The 21,789-nt window shown below is 44.3% G+C and overlaps 1 protein-coding gene across 2 annotated transcripts in view; it reads left to right on the plus strand.

The window, feature by feature from the left end:
* Positions 1 to 18,688, plus strand: part of ADARB2 (adenosine deaminase RNA specific B2 (inactive)) — a 328,225-nt gene extending 309,537 nt beyond the window's left edge. For both annotated transcript variants that reach the window (XM_075419720.1, XM_075419721.1), the window contains exons 8-10: positions 6,703 to 6,884; positions 12,456 to 12,634; positions 15,379 to 18,688. In XM_075419720.1, coding sequence (XP_075275835.1) covers positions 6,703 to 6,884; positions 12,456 to 12,634; positions 15,379 to 15,555 — 538 coding nt within the window. In that variant the 3' untranslated portion in view covers positions 15,556 to 18,688. The remainder of the gene's footprint in view (positions 1 to 6,702; positions 6,885 to 12,455; positions 12,635 to 15,378) is intronic.
* Positions 18,689 to 21,789: the final 3,101 nt, after the last annotated feature.

A 21,789-nucleotide genomic window follows, 5' to 3' on the forward strand; every position in this document is an offset into this window, starting at 1 on the left:
CAAGTCCCTCTGGATACACTTGTAGGGGAAATTCAGAGTCTGCCACAGAGTACAGAAGACCTCCTTCCCTTCCATAAGGTTTGCCCTCTGATTTATGGAAACACAGGAGGCTTCAGGCCAGCCTGCTTCCACCATGGCTCATCCCCAGCGTGCACCCGATTTGACAACACGTACCACCTGTCCTCCCTTCTGTATAAAGTTTCCTGTTCTGTGCTCTGAATTTACCAAGTTCATACATCTCATCACCAGCACCTGAGTCCCTTCTTCATCCATGTGGAGAAACTGGAGAAATTATTTCCAAATACAAAATAGCAGGGCATTCTCCCTACCCCCACCCCAGGTAGCTGCACAGGAAAGTTTAACGATTGGTCTGCAGAGCATTGCAACAGTGCTGGGAACACGTGGAAGAGGCCACCACGGCGCTCTACAACACAGCAGACCCGTAGCACAAACAGGCATTCCCAGGGCCTGTGTCATCACATCACCTCCACTGCCATGCCCGTGCAAATCATTTTGATGACCTTGATCCAAGCACTCAACACTAAGGTTTATTTTAAAAATTAATTCTTATCTGGATGCCCCACCAGAGACTGAGTTGTGCAGTGCACTGCTCTTCCCCAAGACCCTCTTCCTTGATAGACTTTAGCAAGGGGACTAGGGAGACCTTTAGCCATAGCCAGAGTAGAGCGTGTTCACACTCGCTGGAGATCTAGTTGATGTATTTACTTTGGAGACATGCCAGCTTTCTGTGCATCAAACTTGCATCTACACTAATAGCGTATAGACATACCTGGAAATGCATATGCTGTGGCACTTGTCCTCTTTCAGAAGTGGGCATCTGCAGCTTCCCTTGCAGGGTGCAGGCTTCTGGAACGTACTTTGCAGGGTGCAGGATTTGGAGGAAACCATCCTCATAAACACTGTCTTTATACATCAAATAAAAGCCAGAATTCAGTGTTTATTTTCCAAGCTCTGGCCTTAAAATTGTTTTCTTAATACAGCTTCTCAAAAGGTCACCTTTAAAAGACTGTGTATTTTCTTGTCATCAGGTTAACAGTCATCTGCTTCCTTGTGCTTCACGAGAACAGTGACATTCAGCCCAGAGGTTAAATAAGACCTGGAACACCTAAATTATACCTCACATGTAAGAAGACACAAACAATTACAAGGGACCTCCAGACTTTGCATTACAGCATTGGCAGTCTGTTCTTGTCCCATGGCCAAGGTTTGTGGATTATCTGGGCCCACAAGCCAGAGAACAGGAAGGAACCTTTACTGAGGATATGTTCAGAGTATTGTGAGGTAATGTATGTAGTCTTAGGGCACTGCTTCAGGATTTAGCGGTGGGAGTCTGAAGTAGCATTTTACAAGATGATTTCAGCACATTAAGCTGTATTTAAATGTAACATCTAAAAATGCAAGACTAAAAGTCAGTGTTAGAAACTGGCATTCTTAGATCTATTTTAGTGTTAGCCTGTCGACCAGAGCCATTGTTAACAGAAGACTGAGCCTGACAAGGTAAGTCTTAAGAAAAGCTACTTCAAAGGCAGCATATTAATGTAAATGAAAATCAATTAACACAGCCAGATATTCAATTAGAAATGATTTGTGCACATGATTTGTAATTCTCTCTCTTAACCCCTTTCTGTGTGACTGAGATTTCAATTTCAATCTTTCAGCACAAGGTATGTTCCAGAAAATTTGTATAAACCACCTACTGTTAAAATACAGATCAAAAACTAATGCACTAGTTCCAGTTTCCAAACCAATAATAACTAAATGGTCATATAAATAGGAACACCACAGGTGTTCTGCTGAGCAGAGGCCACCATGAATAACAATTTATATTGTGTGAAGCCTAGCTGGAAATACTGTTAATAGAAACTGTGGTACAGGAGGTTAGCAACATGTCAAGCGAGTAAGATTTAAAGCTCTTAATAATGACCAAAGAAAAGTGTCTTATATAAAAAAGCCTCAACAAAATAAGCTTTGAAATTCATCAGCAGTGCTTTATAAGGGGTGAGGTTTCCAAAGGTCTTGAAGAGACACTTCAGTCTCACCGAGCTTCGATGGCAGGTGGACACGGTTCCCTGAGATGTTCTGAAACATCGGGCAAATTTCTCTATGTCTCAGTTTCAAAGGGTTTTGAGGGCAGGAGTGTGTCTGCATCTGGCTTTGAGTAACGCCATGTGCAAACTGATGCTGGCTATACTCAGCAAAGGGGCTCCAGGTGTCACACCGCATCCCAGTGATGGGTGAGGAGCCACACACTGTCCTGCACAAGGCTGCAGCTCTTTTCAACCCCATAGGTTTTTCCCCAAGCCCCTTCCCCGGTATTTTTATGATCTGTATTTCGGTTGGTCCCAGGGAGGGGCCGCGGCCAACTCGTGTGGTGAGATGATGCCACTGCACGCAGGTGTGGAGGCTACAATGTGGTTATGACCTGGGGACACCTTTCCCTGCACACCTCGCCGGTGGTCCACGGGAGCTGCGTGGGGGCTCTGCAGCGGCTCATCCCCAGCCCACCACATGCCCGGGGCTGGGGGAGCACAGCGTCTAATTAAAGAAATGCTGCCTGCTCTGGGATGCCTCCCAGCTTGTCTCTGGCATTTCTGTGATTGACAAACAGGCAAAAATATATTTATTCAAGGATTATCTATATTGAAAACCGGACACAGGATTTTGTCTCTGTAAACAGTGCAGTAATATCTGCTGTTTGAACAAAAGGAAGGGTATACTTTCCTTCCATTTAAAGCACCACAATCTCCCATATTTAAGGGAAAAGGGGAGACATTTGGTTTTATTGATCCTGCTTGTTGAAGATTTTGGGTTTCTTAAATAAGATCTGTGACTAAGGGAGCAGTGGATTGATTTTCACTTTATTGGAAGGGTTATTACAAAGCACACAGCATAGAAGTTATTAGAGAGATGTGTGCCCTTGAAAACAGCCCTTAAAATCTTGCACAACTAGGAAAATTCAGAATGATCCAGCATATTTCCTGATAGCAAGAAAAGTCACTTTGATATATTGAGGACCCAAAATGTAACACTGCATTGCTCTGAATAATAATTTTATTTTGAAAAGCTACATTTGAAGAGAGCACTTTGTTACAGATGGGAACACAGCTACTTTCATGGACCTAAATCAGACTACAGAGAAATAGCTCCTTCAAAAATGAGCACCCTTATTGATCGTTTCACTGTTGCTCAGACTGATCTTTCCCTATCATCTACCTACAAATAACTCCATAGATGTTGAGATATCAAAGGACTGAGTCAGTACATTAGCCATATGTGTTGTCAAGGGATGAACAATACACAGAATAAAAGACCTTCCTCCAAATATTTGTCAGTTAAGTCTCTTGTTTATGCAAAATAGTGAACTGGCCCCCCTCCAATTAAGGTCTTTTTATCCACAGAGCAAAAGCAGAATGAGTAACTGAAAATTTCCCCCATCGTTAATGTGCTTTGCTGTGCCATGAAGGACAAGAACAGTATAAGGGTCTTGTTTTGGCCAGCTCAGCACAGGGCCTTTCTTTTCCTAGGACTTGTGCTGACATAGTGGGACTCATGCACATGCGTGGGGCTTCTTTCCAGAATTAAAGACGTGGCCAAACCATTTGCCAAACCTGGACTAGACTTGAAAGCAAAGCTCCTTCTCTGCTTTTTCCTCCTTTTTCTCTGAATGGATGATGCTAAAGCAGTGCTGTGTCGAACCAGGAGGTGGCCGTTGTACAGGTGGCATTGCCGCCACCCTTATCCCATTTCACCACCACCATGGTGGACACCAGCCTTGGCGTTGTTCAAGGAGACCCCGCAAGCCGTCCCCACCAAATATTTCATTCTGTCTCTTTTTACACCACCTTCTACCCATCCAGTATGGCTTGCTGTCATGCCTTGTGTTCTTTGTTACGTTTCTTCTCCCCTGTTTTTTCAGTCTGGCCCCTCCATCCCATTTGTCTTGTAGCTACTTAAACCTTGAAGTCAAAACCCACTGTGGCTGATACACAAGTTTCATTGCCCTCCACACCTGCCTGGGTCTTCTTTTGGGATGGGAGAACAAGGTTGCCTCAAGGAACAACTATTGCATCCAGGAGTCATGGATGCTAGCTCTGACTCCAAGTAACACAGCAGACTTCACAAATCATAGTGCCTTTCTGCCTTAGTTCCCCAGGGTGTACAAAAATGGGGGTTTACCTCACAGCAGCACTGTGAGAATTAATTAATGTCTATGAAACTCTTTTAACACATAGGGGGTGACCTGATCGTGCTTATACTATGAGTTTCAATAACGTAATTCCATTGAAATCTGAATTCGTTTTTACACTAGGATGAACATGTTCAGAATTAGGCAGAGAAATATCTCTAACGAAAAGGCAGGTTCCTTGCAAAGAATTTAAATTAAATAATTGTTATTACCATGTAATTGATGATCTGAACACAATCCCCTATTTTGGTAAATAAATCTCCTATGATTTCTTGTGATGTGCATATTGCTAAAATTGAAATATTTTTGAACATATGTTGTTTTTCTGTTTAGCTGCTTTTTTGTCCCCTTCCATCAAGTATACAAGTTTGGGGTTTTTTTAAGGAAACATCAAATGTTGAAAACACCACTGATATCTTACAAGTTTCAATCTGGACAAAGATATCAATATCAAATTTTTTTACTCACCTTAGAAGCTGGTCAGAGGCATAGTACTGATAGCTGAACTCAACTCTGTTTCTTAAGCTTGTTTTATTAATTTTGCATCATGATAAGATATTTACTCGAAGAGGCAGCTAGTTCTTTCCTTTAAAAGTGATATTATTTGCAGGAACGACCACACTTTTTTCCCCCAAATGAAGTTATGCTAATCTGATCGACTAAAGTAAATGTTTCATAAAACCAATGAGTGTTTAAATTGTGGGACTAAATTGTTTGTATATAAATATTACCTTTTATATTCCATTTGAGTTTTATGTAGATGAACACATTACTTTAATGACCTGCATTTACAGAGGGAGACAGGGAGAGTCTGACTCTGAAATCCTCAGCAGCCAGATGGCTGCCTTTTCTTGCATGAGATTAAAAGATGTTTCTCATTCACAGCCCTGCTTCGGAGGCAAATTAATATAGCCAGCTAAATTGCTTGTGTTTTTGGAATAAAATTTAAAGAGAACTTTTTAAAGCAATTGGTGTCACAGGTTCCTAGAGCAGATTGCTCTCCAGGTACAGCACGCTGGTTTTAAACATTCAGTAATTAATGGAAAGTATTCCATGTTAATTGACTGCTTCAGGAAAGAGAAATATAATGACTCCTTATTAATCATGAAAGAGACATACAGCACAGAGGCACTGCAATAATTGCACTAACAGTTGAGAAATGTTAATTAATGAAAAGAACAATGATGTAAGAAATTAGCTACATAACGCTTGCTGCTGATGGAGATGTGCTTTAAACACATTATTTAGCATGGCAGCCAATGCATGTTGCCTTAAATAGCAGGCACCTCTTACCCTTTCCTTCAGTCAGCTACGGAGTTCCAAATGTTGCCAGTGGTTTGGTTTTTAATGAGCCAAAATACGCTCTCCAAAACTACACTTTTTGAAGCATTTTCAGTTTGAACTCCTGAACTCAAAACTATTCGAGCAGATTCAAAGCATTCGACTTGTATAAAAATATTATCCAAATGTACAAGATCATGTTAGTGTTTGTGTGGTGGGGAACAACTTGTTACATGGACTGAGCTAAACAAGTTTGCCAAGAAGATAACTGCATCATGACATCTTTCCCCTTTTTAATTTTTCCACTTTTTAAAAAATTACCTATCCCCTGAAGAATTTAGAGCAAGCATCCTGTCATATTTGTGCCTAGTTTGATGTAAAAATTCATAGAATATGAAAATGCAGAGCAGTTCTGGCAGCTAATCCAACAGCAGTAGTGTGGAGCTCAGAGTCGTTAACAGATTGAAGGCCCCAAGGTTTCCACCATCACTCTGTTGCACCTTTAAGACAGCAACAGGGTGAGCCATATCCATTACTCTGAACACTCTAGAGCAGGTTAAATTATTGGTTACAAATAAATTGCCTGAAAGTGTAGCTCTTTTCTTGCTCTTCTGAACAAGTATTTGATTCTTATGGATGTCTTCATACCTGCATGATCTTTTGTGCAAGGAGATGTTAGTCTGTAAGGCTTTCAAAAATTGTTACAACAATTTTATTGGAATTTTGGCCACTTAAGTCACGTGTTATCTTGGCTGTATGACTAGGGGATAGTACTAATGTATGACAAATGATAAATAAATGTAGAATAACAAAAGATCTCCTTTTAGCTCTACCATTGCAAGTGTAAAACTATAGAAGCAGAAAAAAATGAAAATTCTGCTAAAGAAATGCTAAACGAACATTCATCAAATACAAAATGCTTTTATAGAGAATAGATCTCAACAGGAGGCCTTTGTTTGCAATAACACAAGACAGAAATATATGCCTTGAGTCAGCGACATCACAGTAATTTAAAACCATCGTAGAGGGGAATCAGTCCACACGTGTATAATAACCCAACAGTGCAGTGCTTCATGCACCATAGGGCAGGAACAGGAACGGTTTCATCCCAGATCCCTCCAATCGTTGTGCTGGCTTTGCTGGTTTTCCCAGGGCAGCTCTCTTGTGACCATTCCTCCCCCATGTGTTTTATTGCTCCTGAACTTCTTTTCCAGATGGAACATACTTGGGCTCCAAGGTGCTCTCCTCAGCTCCTTCATCGAACCCATGTACTTGCACAGCATCATTGTGGGAAGCCTGTATCACACTGGTCATCTTTCTCGGGTAATGAGCCATAGAACAGACAATGTTGGTCAGCTGCCATCTTCATACCGGCGCAATCAGCTGCTTCTCAGTGGTAAGCAAACACCTGCCTGCAAGACAAATGATCCCCTCTCCCATCACTAACTGTGCCGATCACGAACGGGAAAGTTTACTTGTTTGTAAATAAACCGTTAGCCTGTGCCTTCTTTTTTCCCTGCAGAGTATGAATCTGTAAAATGAAAAAATGATGCATGTAACTCTGGTTCCTTTTTCATATGCAGTGACCACAAAAAGGATCAGCAGTGGATATAAGCTGAGTAGGAGAACACTGTACAAAGAATGCACAAAGTGGAAAAAAGGGTACGACGAAGTAAAAGATTTCTAAAAACCAGGGAGGAAGTTTTCAGTAAATTTTAGATTTGAGTCTCTCCCATCCCGCTCTCCCTTTTGGGCTACTCTCACTGCCACCGCTTCTCCTTCCCAGCTCCTGTCCCTACCCCAAGTTTCTGGTCCTTTCTTCTCCATCCCCTTGACTCCCACTTCCTTAAGCCCCAGCCAGGCAGCAGTTGCCCACCCTCATACCAGCAAAATCCCACAGTCTTGAATGCCCTCAAATCCTCATCAGGCATGTGAGTGCTAAGGACCACCAGTTCTGCACAGAATTAGACCCTTATGTGACTTTTAGACTCTGATAGTTGTTCTTCAGAAGGATTCCCTGAGACACCAACACACAGAGATGGGAGGTCAGGATGCTTTCTTTAGTGGAGTCCACCATCGCTTTTCAAAGTCCGCTGGGTTCCTCAGTCTGGAGAGTGCTATTTTATCCCTTATCTATTTGATGGTTGGGTTTTTTGCCTTTTTTTTTTAATGTGTCCTTTTGACAAAATTAGTTTGGCTGAGGCAGAAGTGATAGTTTAGCCAGTGGGGAAATTCTCAGGTTCTGTGTGGTTTAGCACATCTGGTAGGTGTAATGTGCATGTACGTGTTATGAGGTGAGTAGGCCAAAAGGCTTATCATTATTTGAACAACGTATCTCCATTTTTTAACCCTTCAGTGCAGCTGGCCAAAGACTGTGCAATGCAAGCGTGCAGGAAGCTGTGCTCCACACTTCTGCTCCACCCCATGTCCACTCCTGTCCCTCCTGCCCTGGTCCAGCATGGGCATGGCGCAGCCCCCTCTTCCCTCCCGCGCCACTTCGTGGGAGGGAGGAAAGGGCACGCAGCTGGTCAGGAAAAATCTCCCCGTTTCCCGAATCTGGCTGTTATTTTGGCAACATAACCCCGTTTGCCAGAAGCCTCTGTTTCTGCCGCTGGGGAAGCTGATCTTATCCTGTGCCTGCCCTAACTCATTATAACTCAACCCATACATTAAGATCAAAACCACACCCACTTTCACTGTGTCTGCAGGATGTACAGGGAAACCCACCTGAGCTGTTGAAGGACTGAAGACACAACAAGTGATTTAATAAGACATTTAACCACCGAACAGCTATTGCTTTGCTGGGTTGGACTTAGAGAGTAAATGTAATGGTTCGTACATGGCCCATGCATGTATTTATGTCCAAGAGTCATTGCCAGAGATGTCAAGGGGGTTAGAAATGCATCAGAGGGCCTTGTGTCACTTTAAATATCTGCATGTTTCATGGCTGGCTTCCTCCTTCCTGGAGACTTCTGTTTGGAAAAGCTTTCACTTTGCTTTCGGTTGTGTTTGTTGGGTTTTCTTCAGCCTAGGAGAAGGAGTGGGAGGAACCTGTCTCTCTCTGCCTACATTGTTTTTGTCTTTAAAGCCATTATTTGTAATCTTCCCTCCCCCACAAATCCCAAGGAGCCAAAATGGATTAAAACTTACATTGCCGAAGCTTGTGCTGCATTTCTCTTACCTGGAAAACTGACCGCATATCCAGTGACAAAGGAGATGGGCAGCTGGAAAAAGTCACACTGAATGGACTAGAGACCAAACCTCAGCAATCTCAACCAGGCAGCTCCACCTCCCACACTCACTCTGGAGACCAGGCCAGCCAGGGATGAGTTATTCTGAGATAACTGCTTGGTCCCACAGAAAAGTAATCAGTGAGGTTTTCCACTCTCACCAGTCCCAGCCAGATGGAAATCCACTCATTCACTGGGATTACTCTGGGGTGTATTTTTTAGAAGAAAGAAAAGCACTATGTCATTTTTATTTCCTATTCTCTTAAGATTGAGGACATTTGAAATCATATCCTGAAAAGGCATGAGGTTTTGCTAGGAGAGAGAGGAGAATGAGGATAGATTTCAGTCCATATCCCATAATACTCAAGTTCATGTTATTTGTACAAAGACTTCTCTTTTCCTTCCATTTTCTGCAGTCTCCTATTGTACTCTTTGTTGTGTTGGTTTTAAGAAGGATGTTTTACATAAAGGAGAGAAAATGAACTAGATTATTTGGGTGTTACCTTTCAAATAAATTCAGAACAATTATCAAAAGAAAAGCATTTAAAAAGTGTTAAAAAAGTATCAAAAAGAACAATCAGAGAATATATCTAGGCTCTATATTTGCCTCTGTTACGTCTCATGTTTTTTTCTTTAAAGCATCTTCTCTTGCATTCAGAAAATATCTCCTACTTACCTAAATACATGTGCATATATATGATAGCTGGGAAGACAGCATGAAAGCCAAACCAGCACAGAGGGTTTTCCAGGCACTGGGGCAAGCTCCCGGCTCTCACAGTAGTCCACCAAGAGCAGACGGAAGTCCCAGGCTGGGCAGAGGTGTACGGCCCCCACCTGACGATCAACCACAGCGTGCTCTGTCCTCTGTGCAGCCTTTCCTTCTTTTCCTCTGTTCAGTGTTTTCACAACATTTTAATTTATTTAGTGGCCTGTGGAAACTTGGCACAGCATGGTGTTTGCTGTCATGGTTTTTGGCACTCAAGTCCTCTAAGCTTTCGGGTTCTATCTCAACAGAGAGTGATGCATAGTGTCAAACAGCCGATTTGGATCTCTTTGCACCTTGTTCTGTATAGAGGCATCTGAATAGCACCAGAGAGCTATCTGATTTTCAAGCTCTCAGTTTATATCCTGTTGCCTAGGTGAACTAGAGTTTTAGATGCAGACTGATCTGTTAGGGAGGGGGGAAAACTGAAAGAGGTATTAATATGGCATGAATGTGTTTACAAATCCTGTGCGAAGTTATGACTTAGCTGTAATTCTCTTCCACACACGGTAGCAAGTTCAGTCCCAATGACTGAGATGATTTCTGCAACTCCAGCTTTGCCACTGATACAAAGCGGTGGTGCCATATAATTTTTTCCCTTCAATGGCCACCTTTCTCTCTCTGTGTGTGCTCAGTCCCATCTGGCTCTTTCAGCTCCCTCCCCAGGGCAGAGGGGACAACACTGGAAGGGGCAGAGGGGACATAGTCCCTCACCAGCATTGCTTCCCATCGTGCTGAGAGGCCCCAGGCAGGAGCTGCCTGCAGAGCCGGCATCTCTGCCACAGTTCACCCTGCACAGCCCTCCACCTCTTCCTGGTCTCATTCAGGGGCTTACCAAGCTCAGGACGTTTAAATGCACCAATAGATGCTGGGTTCCCATCAGCTCCCTTCTCCTCCCGTTCTTTAATCTCTGCTTTTCTGAACAGCCTGTATCACTACTTGTCCCTCTCTGCAAAATTTCTTTGAAACCCCTCAGTGGAAAATGCAAAGGACCCTTCTTTGTTGCCATCCACCCAGGAGCAATGAAAGCAGGTCCCCAGCAAGCTGTGCAAACCATGAGCTGCTCCTGGAGCTGCTGCAGGCAGGGGCTGCGGCAGGAGCTGCCATTTGGAAACATCCAGCCCGGGCACTGGCCTGTGCCAGGGCAGCCGTGCCAGGCAGCCCCTGCCCACCAGCACTGTCCCCACCTGCCTGCTCCCCACAGTGCCTTCAGTTGGCCAGGTCTGCAGGCTAGTGGCCCACACAGCAAATCAGTAGAGAGGGACTCCACAGCTGGATCCAGACACAGCATCCAATGCCCATGTTTTCCAAAACATTCAAACTGCTTCAGGTCACTTTGTTTTTTCCAGCCTTGGAGTACCCATTCTTGACTCTTTGCTCCCAAAAGCACTAATGAGAAAAGCAAGGCAGAGCTCACTTGGTTGCATTTATCCTGTGCTGGAAAATAAACCAAACACTTTCTTTATTCCTCTTATTATCTTACGAAGACTAATCCTTCCCTAGTTTCTGGTACAAGAAATGAGAAAGCAACAAGATTCATGGAAATGTTGAACTACACTAAATGGTTAAGAAGAGACAGGGATTTTCCTGATTAAAAATAACTCTCTCTCATGTACACACCCACACCTGACCTTGCAGCCATAATCTGCATTTAGAGCCAAGGAAGACCTCACCCACAGAACTGTAGAATCACAGAACATTTGGGGTTGGAAGGGACTTTTAAAGGTCATCTAGTTCAATCCCCCTGCAATGAGCAGGGACATCTTCAACTAGATCAAATTTCTCAGAGCCCCATCCAGCCTGACCTTGAACGTTCCCAGGGCTGGGGCATTTACCACCTCTCTGGGCAACCTGTTCCAGTGCCTCACCACCCTCACAGTAAAGAATTTCTTTCTTATATCTCATTTAAATCTAGTCTCTTAGTTTAAAGCCACTACCCCTTGTCCTATCGCTACAGGCCGTCTTAAAAATTCTGTCCCTGTCTTTCTTAAAAGCCCCCTTTAAGTACTGAAAGGCTGCTATGAGGTGTCCCCCAAGCCCTTCTCCTCTCCAGGCTGAACAGCCCCAACTCTCCCAGCCTTTCCTCACAGGAGATGTGTTCCAGTCCTCTGAGCATTTTTGTGGCCTCCTCTGGACCTGCTCAAACAGGTCTGTGTCTTTCCATGTAGGCAGTGGACTACAGTGTGTGATTCAGCTGTCCAAAACTGTCCATGTGAATGACACGAAGGTCATGCAGTCACACCAGGTGACTGAAAACTTCTTCATTGTAGCTGGCTAAAATTAAATGAGACACATTCCACTTAAAGATATCGAAAATATTTCCATTAGGACACTAACTAGCTCTTGAAGAGATTGTTGCACCCAGCCAGGGTAGGAATCTTGCAGGCAGACACAAGGTGTGGAGCAAGAGTTTTATATGTAGCTCTGTCGCGTCTACAAGAGAATTATTAATTTGGATCTAATAAACTCTCTGTGATGACGAAATGTATGGGTTGTATTTTCTTATCCCTTGTTTGAATCCCCTACAATCCAGAGTTCCCGCCACAGCAAAGGCCCCAGCAGTTAACAGCAGATAAATATGCTGGACCATGGAAAGCTCACCTGGAGGAGTGGCAAAAGCACTTTGCTGCTTAGCTCCTTTTAAGGACCTGTTATCCCATTAAAGTCTTTCTGAAAGATTTCACTCAGCTACCGTGACACTGCTGTCGATACCACACACTACCATCTGATGGCGTTCCGTAGACTAACAAAGCATTTGCCTGCAAGGTGGAAAAAGTTCTATAGGAATTGCTAAATTATGTCTCCCCAAGGTATGCGGACTGGTAACATTTAGCTGATGTGACAACAACATGTGCAGTGCACAATGTCAGAGTGTTCACTCAAGGAGGTCTCGTGCCACAACGACCCAGCACATGTTAGCAGCCTCTGAACTTTTTGAGCGTTGGATGTTACTGGTGTCCTTCTCTCCTGACAGGGGTTAGCCACGCTGATGCTCGGCAGCCCGGAAAATCTCCCAGCTTCAGTGTGAACTGGATTGTGGGGAATGCCGACCTGGAGGTTATCAATGCCACAACAGGGAAGAGGACCTGTGGTAGTCCCTCACGGCTCTGCAAGCACATGTTCTTCACTCGATGGGCAAAGCTTCATGGCAAGGTAGGTCTGATGCACTGACAGGACACTGTTGTGAGCCCTAGGTGGGCTAGTCCTTACTCCAGAGTCAACCCTTCTTTAGCAATCTCATGATGAAGCTGCAGCCTCCACAGATGTCCTGTGTGCCTCCTGGTAGGGCCTGGGAGAGGATCAGGAGCCGAGAGCCTCTGGGGTCAGCTATGAGAGCTGAGAGTCCAGAGAAAGCCAAGGGTGGGTTTGGAGGGGATATGGGTGTTCCGGCTGTCCTCGACGATGGAGCCATGCTCAGATGAGCAGTCAAAAGCCAAGACAGTTTTAAGTGTCCATACAAGCACAACTGGGTAATTTTTTGTGCATCTCACCCCAAGTATCCCTTTTGATCTAAGGCGAGTATTCAACTCACTAAGCCTTAGAGGCCTGAGGGAAGTATTTCTCAGCAATTTAGAGGCATCTAACTCACTTTGTTTTTTCACAGGGGTATAGACTCCCAAAATAAACTGCTCCCAATCTCAGCCAAGTTAGCTGACTAAAGTAGGTGCTATTGATTGCCCACTCCCCTCCTCTTCCCCACTCTCCCAGATGTGCTGATCAATCCATGCAACGACACACAGAGTGAGTGACCAGGCTCTCCATTTTCATTACAGTCAGACACAGTATAATTTAATGGCATTAAAAGCACAGGTTGCACTTAATTAAAATTGCCACCACCCCTTGACAGCCCTGCTTTCTCTAGGTAAAAAGGCCATGGACTCCCTTTGTTTCAAATGGCACCAAAGTCAACCTGCCCTTGCACTTCAATTTACTTCCCACAGACAGGAGACAGTGGCAGGACACCTGGATGGCCAAAAACTACAGGGTGAAACCTAGGGATGTAAGATATATAGGAAGAAGCTTGATGTGGAATAAGGAAATTTTTCTCTTGCTATTCCTGGTTCTGGAGTCACCATTTCTCCTCTTGCCTGACCCTTCAGGGAGATGCTGGGAGAGAGAAGGACACAGATACCATGGTGGTTAACCCGACCCCGCCACTTCCAGGAGGAGCAGCGGGGAAAATGTAAAGTGTTTCTTAAGCCCACCTACTTTCACTGCTAGAATACTAATTTGCTATAAGGAGGCTTATCAAGAATTGCCCTGCAGTCCATGTAGAGTGGGAGAAGAGAAGGACAAGAAAGAATTGTTTTATTAAGTGCCAAAACCTTTTTACTATTGGGAAACAGGTGGAAAAGAACAAGGCAGAGTGATGTCAGGGAAGTCTGGAGCCACATCCACCAACAAAGTCATTCAGGAAGATGAAGGGACAGGCAGGGTGGGAAGGTATGAGGACAAGACCAAAGGGGTTGCTTTGCTCTGCAGGAGACCGCAGGGAAGGAGGCTGGTGGCCCTTCCCAGGTAGTGGCATGACCTGTCCTAGCAGGGACCCTGAGCCTGGGTGGAGCAGAAGGGACCAACCTGGGCTTTGTGCCTGGAGCTCAGTCACAGTTGGGTGGCACAGGTCCCAGCCTATTTCTTGCACAGTGGATGGCATGGGAAGGGGGGTGAGAAGCACTCCTGTTGTCACCAGAATGGAGGGATCCTCACGGGAACAAAACCCAGGGCAAGCTGAGCCCCAGGACAGGCCATGGCCAGGACTACGGCCAGGAGATCTGGACTGCACCTGACTCGCACCAGGGATGGGGTCAGGGTGAGCAGGAGGGTGTGACTCCTGTCTGAGCAGGGCACTTTGCTTTTGACAAAATGAAGCATCTGATAACATCATCAGTGTCCACCTTTGGGGATCAAAGGGGCAGCTGGAGGGCAGCCACCACAGGCCGTGTGTTCGCCTGTTCCTTAAACCTGTCTTTCAGCATCTCTCCTTCCCAGAGAGAAGGAAAGGAGTGTTGTTTGCTCACCAGGCTGTGCTTTGAGGGTGCGTTTTCCTACAGGGTGTTATTTCCCTGGCTTGTAAGTGCTGGACTTTCGCCTGTCTGCTTGCCCCAAGGCATCTTCCAGACTTGGGTTTCTTTCATACAGTGTCAAAGCCTCACTGCAGGTTCGGCACAGCTAAGACTTGGTTAGGTCAGAGGAGGTGGTTTCTTTAGTTCTTTTGCAAAGCAAAGGATGCCGGCTCAGGCGTGAGTGCTCTGGGTGAGGAGGGGCTGGGGACATGAGGTGCTGTCTCCCCAGGCAGCTCCCGGCGGGCAGCTCCGGTGTCCCGACAGAGCACTGTTTTCCCACATCAGCACGAATCCTGGCACCTGATTACTGCCCTGTCTGGGGCAGATTTCACAGCGTTTCTGCCAGTAACAGATTAAGGAGGGAAAAGGGGAGAGTGTGGGAGGGGACCCCCCTTCTCTGGTCTCTTGGCGTTACTTGGAAGCACTGAGCTGTTCTGCTTCCCAGGCTAAACTGAGCACGTGCTTTAAGATCCCCAGAAAGGATTTTTCCCTTTTTTGTCCCTAAAAATCATCTTAAATGAGAAGTAGGGTTTTGCCTTTGTAAAACACACCAAGATTTGCCGCTGTCTATGCCCACTCCAAGGCAAAGCTGTTTACCCTGTTTCTCTTTGCAATGGCTTGAAACCATGTCATAGGCATTTATTTCTTCCCTGTTTTTCTGTTGTTAAACCAAAAGTAAACACACAAAGCACAGTGATAGGTTTTTTTTGTTGCTTATAGAATATAGACAGGAAGATTATACAGCTACCGAAGCCTCCTGTTTCTTTTGGCTTGCTGGTTGACTTTTTTTACTATTCTTTTATTTTTTCCCCTTCTCTGATTTTTGTTCTGCAGCTGAGCACACGGATATCAAGCCATGGAGATGTGCCGTCAGTGTACAGTGAGGCAAAGCTGGTGGCTCAGACGTACCAGTCTGTCAAGCAGCAGCTGTTTAAAGCATTTCAGAAAGCTGGTCTGGGCACCTGGGTGAAGAAACCCCCAGAGCAAGATCAGTTCCTACTAACTGTATAAATCGCTTGACACCTTTGCTACACGACCTGATCAAATCAGCTGGAAGGAAGGCTAGGCAGGATGCGTGAACCGAGAGAATTGAAACAGTCTGACATTTAATAGCAACTTCCATGGGAATATTTGCTTTTAATTCTGTACTGGAAATACGTAAATAGAAATGTGTCTGATGCACTGAGCTCAACTTTAGAAAACTGCTTTTTCATGATCCCTTCCCAAGAATGTACCTGGCCGAATTATAATGCTACCCCCACAAAAAAAATCTGCTTTTCATTGTTTATTGCTGTTGGTTATTCCTGATTTGAGGCGTTAGCAGGCCACCTGTCTGATCCAAAATAGAGTTTGTTTTCCCTCACACAATCAGTGCAAGAGTCATCACTGAATAATGGAAAATAGTGAGCAAAGATGGAAGTGCCCCAGGCACATGGCATGACAGCAGGTCTCAGAGAATCCATAATCATCCATGTCTAACCTCTATGCAAAAACCATCCTGCTAGTTGCCTAAAGAATTGGGACCTCAAAGATATGCAGTATTTTTAAACAGCGTTTTCCACTGCTGGCTCTGAACACACAGCCAGGCGTCAGGATTCCCTTGGTTTTTACACTTACAGATGCCTTGGACAAACCACTTCCCACCAAATCTTCAAACCTGGCCACAAGTTTTGCACGCTGCAGATTTTAATTATGCAGGCCCAATTCATCACACGTGCCCTTTAGACACCAGCCGGGATGCTCTTCTAAAGGGCGATTCAAGCCTGCGCTGCCTGCAGAGGTGCACAGCTCCACAGGGGCTGCCGGTGAGGACCGGTGTGACAATCGAGGCAGTGCTGGAGCTTCAGGTAGCTGCCTAAAAGCAGGCAGGCTGGAGCCGGGACCCAGAGCCTCAGACTTCCAAGCTTTTGATGACCCACGGGTGGGTTTGAGCTCAGGATGCTCTGTATATCTGAAAAATCGCTGGATTGGGTAGCCACAACTAAAATATCCCAAATGAGAGAGCACATTTGATATTTGGCTCTTTTCTGCCTCAGTTTCTCCACCTTCCAAACGGGGATAGTAATACTTAATGGCTTCACATCTAAGGAACTTGGCAGGAACAGAGTGCTCTGGTCACATGCAATGGTGTAAGCCAGATTCCATCACTCCTGCAATGAGTTTTCCCTCCCCACATAGTCCAATTGAAGTAAGTGCAGCAGATGCAACTACAGGCTTGTGTAAGGTCTTACTCAGTGCAAGAGCTTTCAGATTCTAGCTCTATGTAGACGCCAAGTACTTTTATTATTATTATTCATATTCAGTTTGAGAAGCAGGTGGGGTTTTCCAGCTAGGAGGTGAGTAGCACCCAACAATTAAATATTTTCTTCATAACTGTGGCTGGGTCTGATATGATCTCATCTTTGAACCATCCCAAACTTCATCAGAATGCAGAAGATACAGTCATGGGAGAACTGAGCTTTGATAGTCCCACTGCAGAACCAACCTTCAAGCGCCCTGTACGTTTCTTTCAGGTGTTGGGTTTTTAAATGACAGGATTTGCGGGTATATAACTACTGTTTTCTTTTTATTCCTGTGATTCTCTTTAAATCTGTATATAACATGCTGCTACTGATTTGTGATAATTGTCTTGGTATTTTCTCAGAACTGTCAAGCGGAGTTACTTTTCAAAAAACACAAGGCTCATGTTTTTCCATGTAATTTCCTTTACACAGGAAACTGTTCCTATCAATAAAGATAGATGCTCTTTGTATAGGGTTTATCATGTTTGGAGAGCCATATACAATAAATACATTGTTTATTGATGCCCACAATAGAATAGCTACAATATTTTGATGAGATTTTATTTTTAGATTATAAACTACAAGAGGTATCTATAGTGTCTTGTATAAAAACGATTGTGATAAACTAGAATTTTTAAATTAGATAAAACAAATCTCTCCCCTTCCAGAAACCTTTTCAGCAAAATAATACATTCCATATTAATTACCAAAAATATTTTAAAAAATATACTTAGAGTAGAAATAGTTAAAAAAAGTCTGAGACATTTCAATAATGGAAACATTTTGTGGTAACTACTGTGTCAATACTTTGACCGTTTTGTCAGCTCTTCTGATGAACATTCAGAATCTTTTTGGCACTTTCTGGAGCTTCCTGGTAACTCCACACAGTCCCGTCCTCTAACACAGTTGTCACTGCTGCAGACCTCCAGTGTGATCTGGGTATCTGGCAGCAAAGGTGGGTGGCGGGTCGGGTCTGCGACAGGAGGTGCGGGACAAGCTGTGGGTGACACTGGCAGTGGTGGTCCCAGGGGTCCCGGCTGCTCCCACCAAGGGAGGGAAACCACAGGGCAACCAGAGAGGAGGACAAGGTTTCTCATGTGGAGATCCACAGGGCAGGGGAAAGCAATGTCTTCTATTTTTCTTCTCCGAGTTAGTCTTTATCTAGCACACAAGAGACCTCAGCGGCTCCTCCTTACACCTCCCTGCCCTCATCCACCCTCCTCCAGCCCTGGCATGACGTCAGCTCAACTAATGCATATAGCTCCACAGGCCGGTGTTGCAGCTACTGTGCAACAAAACACCGTGTCTGGTTATTTTTAAGGACAAAAAGAAAAGTGTGGTGGGATTAAATTATCCTTTGTTGCAAGAAATACACAATGCAATGCTGGATTCAGCTGCCAGATCAAATTCAGTAGTGGGGACCAAACCGAGTCCCCACTGAAAGTGGGCATCAGCTGATCTCATTGAAGGCAATGGAGTTGCACCTGCTCGCACTGGGGTTGAATATGACCTTAAATGTCTACTTCTTCTCATTACGTGCAGCAATGGAGTGTGATGGGACCACATCCCAAAAGCACACATGACCTACTTGCGGCATTTCCTGAAGCAAAGGAAAAATTGCTCAGTAGTAATTCTTTAGTGAAGATTCTGTACATAACACGCATGAGTGAATGGCAATACTGTACTAATGGATGTACATTTGTAATATTTGTAAAAAAAAAAAGACAAAAAAAGACAACAAAAGAAAATAAATCTGAATTTACATATGTGAATTTGCTGCTAAGTTCTGTAAATTGCACTTCAGTGATATCTGATAAGTGAATGTTTCTGTTAAGTGAATAAAATGCCAAGTAAAATTGTTCTTCCACTGTTTGATGACCGTTTTTCACTGTGGCTTAGCAATCAGTTTGAATGTGCTCCAAAATGCTAGTATGCATTTTTACACACACCTGCTGTAGATCTACAGATAACAGTTCTTATTCAGTTTGGATTTGATGCATTGTAGGAATCACACACTGGTATTGAGAGATGGCTGTGCCCGCTCGTGTAGAAGAAGCCATACAGGGACACAGTCTTCTCCTGGAAGAAGAGTGAACTGGGTCCATCTCTAATTTGATCCTTCCAGCTTACTTGCAAATATCTTTCTTAATGAAAATTAGCTACGTTTTTGCAAAGTCACACTGCATGGGACTTGCTGGATAAAGCTGCTTCAGAAAACTGAAGTGATGAACAAAAGGTCAGCACGTCTCTGCAGATTTCTTGTTCATTGGTGGAGTGGCCTTGGTTTATTCTTGCTTTAAACTCTCAGTGTTCAGCTACAGCAGACTAAAGTGACACCAAGCCCAAACACCACCATCCACACAAAGGTTTAACATGTATTGTTGTATGAGCATCACCTGGTGCCTTGCAGTGATTTCCCTTGGCCAGTCCTCACAGAGATCACCGGTGTCACCAAAGCTTCCAGGAGCTCCCACTGTCCAAGTATAAACACACTAATAATGAAAATTTTCTAGAAAGAGATTTCACTGTCCCCCTCCTTGTGAAGATTTGGATCCAAGATGAAATTGAGCCCGACAGCTCACAGGGAACCCCACCAGCTCCCTGACACTGCAGCTCATGCTTGCTCATGTTAAAGAAGTCAGTACCAGACCCACACAGACCGTGCCATGGGTTTCATTTCCCAGCGTAACAGGGCAGGTGCTATGCATAGCTTTATTTTCAAGCTAAGACTTTGCTGCAGTTGCACTTCCTTAGCTTGGATCTACGTTGTTAGTATGGTATAAGGAGGTATAAGGAGGAGGAGGGAGAAGAAAGCATTTGCAGGGTGAAGTTATCTGTGTGGAAAAAGTCACCATGAGCTGACCTGATTCCACCATCCACAGTGGATTTTTGCCTTGAGTAACAAAAACAACAGATTCTCAGTATTTGTAAAGCTCAAAGTGTATTTGCACACATAAATTTCACTGCTTTAACTGGATGTATGTAAAGCAAACCCCACAGTCTCTCCCTCACCACAGCCTCGGACACAGAAGTTATTTCTCTACCAGTAAAAAAAGTCAGGCCAGCCTAACACTGTCCTAAACAGAAAGGAGAGATGTTACACCAGTAGAAAGGTTGTTTGTGCCGCTATCCACCCTCCGGGTGATGAGCTTATCATTATTTTGGTGTTAAAAAATGTAAACGCCCAAATTGTTAACTTGACAAAAGCCATGCATAGCATTGGCTTTCCTGGCAGAGGGGCTCTGGAAGTGATGTGCTGAGAGCAGCCCCCGTGCAGATGCAGGGAGTAAGCACAGCTTTGGCCATGAAGGGCAAAGGGTGGAGGTGAGGAGGTCCCTGCCGGGCTTCCCAGCAGCCTGGCAGCCCCTCAGCCCGCTCCCAGGCAGTTTGGCCATGGCTGAGTTCATGGCAGGAGGCTCCCAGCGTGTTTCTCCTCCAAAAGTAGCTGCTACTGCCCAACCATGGCAGACACTGTGACATGATTTGGCTGCCGAAAACAACTACAAAGCAGTCATTAAGGTAAATTGTATGGATGGGTTCTGTGTTTAATCTCATTAAGTTTAAAGGCTAAATACCAGAACTGCATTTAAAACTTTACAGGCGTACGCCCCAGCGTCATCAGGCACAGTTATTTCCTTTCCAACTGTGTATCAGAAAAATAACAACATAAAACATGAACAAGCTGATATATCAACTAAGAGAGAGCTTCAGAGAAGTGCTTGTTTCTCACATAAAATAAATAGGGCCTTCTGCTGCAGTCGAACCTTGATAGCCATGCTTGTGTGTTGAAGAATGAAAGCAATTTAAGAGCTTTTTAAGCCTTTTGATTCATTACCATTGTGCCTACTTTCCAGCCCTGAGTCCTGATTACTTTGGCTGGTTTCAGCTTGATCATGTGGATACACCAGTTTAGCTGGGAAGCTGGGTGAAGTCAGAGAAAAGCTGAGACTTTTTAAGGGTGGTGACAGTCTGTTTGGATGCAGAAAAAAATTCAAACCCAGAACAACACAAAGATGTACAAGCACACGCACATATATAGACACGTGTGATTTCTTAGTACTCCAAGGCCTCCTGAATAGATAATGGGGCCTTGGAGAAAGGGGATTAATAATGATTGCCTTTTCAGAAATTAAATAGTTCTGCTCAAACGCTTCATTCAATCTGGCTTTCCTGGTAATTAAATCCTCTATTAGAGAAGTTTATGTTCTATTTTATCAACTTCCTTTGCAATACAGAATTACTTCCACTAGACCATTAATGTCTTGTTTTGCTGTGGAGAGGAAAAGGTCCCATTCATTCTCCTCTGGCCCTGAACAGATGCCTTCACAGCCTATGCTGCCATGAAACGATCCCAGCCAAGAGGCGACGGGTCCTTCCTTTAAACCCAGTGTCACCAAAACAACTTCCCCAAAGGAAAATAAAGATTTCAAGAACAGTACATACTGTTGGGTCTGACCAGTTCCTCTGATGGACTAACTGGTGCCTAACCCTCCTCTTGCAACCTCAAAGTCATGCTCAGGCATTAGCACAGGTTTTATTTGACATACCACTCTCCTGGTTTTATTAAGGAGGTGGTTTAGGTGCAGTACCCTTCCCTCCCAGCACCACTAGTCTAACTACACCCAGACCTGCCTTCCACAGCACACTCTTTAATACAGATCACTTTTATTTCATTTTATTTTAACAAGTAAATGAAGTTGTTTATTCCCTTAAGACTGTTAACTCTTAAATCTGTAATAAGACACATTTTTACTGGGGATTCTGAAGTAAATTGTTTTTTCTAAAGCAAATTGTTTGCTCACATCCTGGCCTCGTGGTAAAAGGAAGCATTTTCAGAAGTAACAACAGGTGCCAGCATCCCCTCGACACCACAAGCTCCTAAAATCCTGGCCATCACACAGGAACGGTGGGATTTGTCTCAGGTTTCAGGGGGAGACAAGGTGATATTCGAAAGGGACTTGTT

The sequence above is a fragment of the Opisthocomus hoazin genome, chromosome 4 (assembly GCF_030867145.1).
Source record: "Opisthocomus hoazin isolate bOpiHoa1 chromosome 4, bOpiHoa1.hap1, whole genome shotgun sequence".
NCBI lineage: Eukaryota > Metazoa > Chordata > Aves > Opisthocomiformes > Opisthocomidae > Opisthocomus > Opisthocomus hoazin.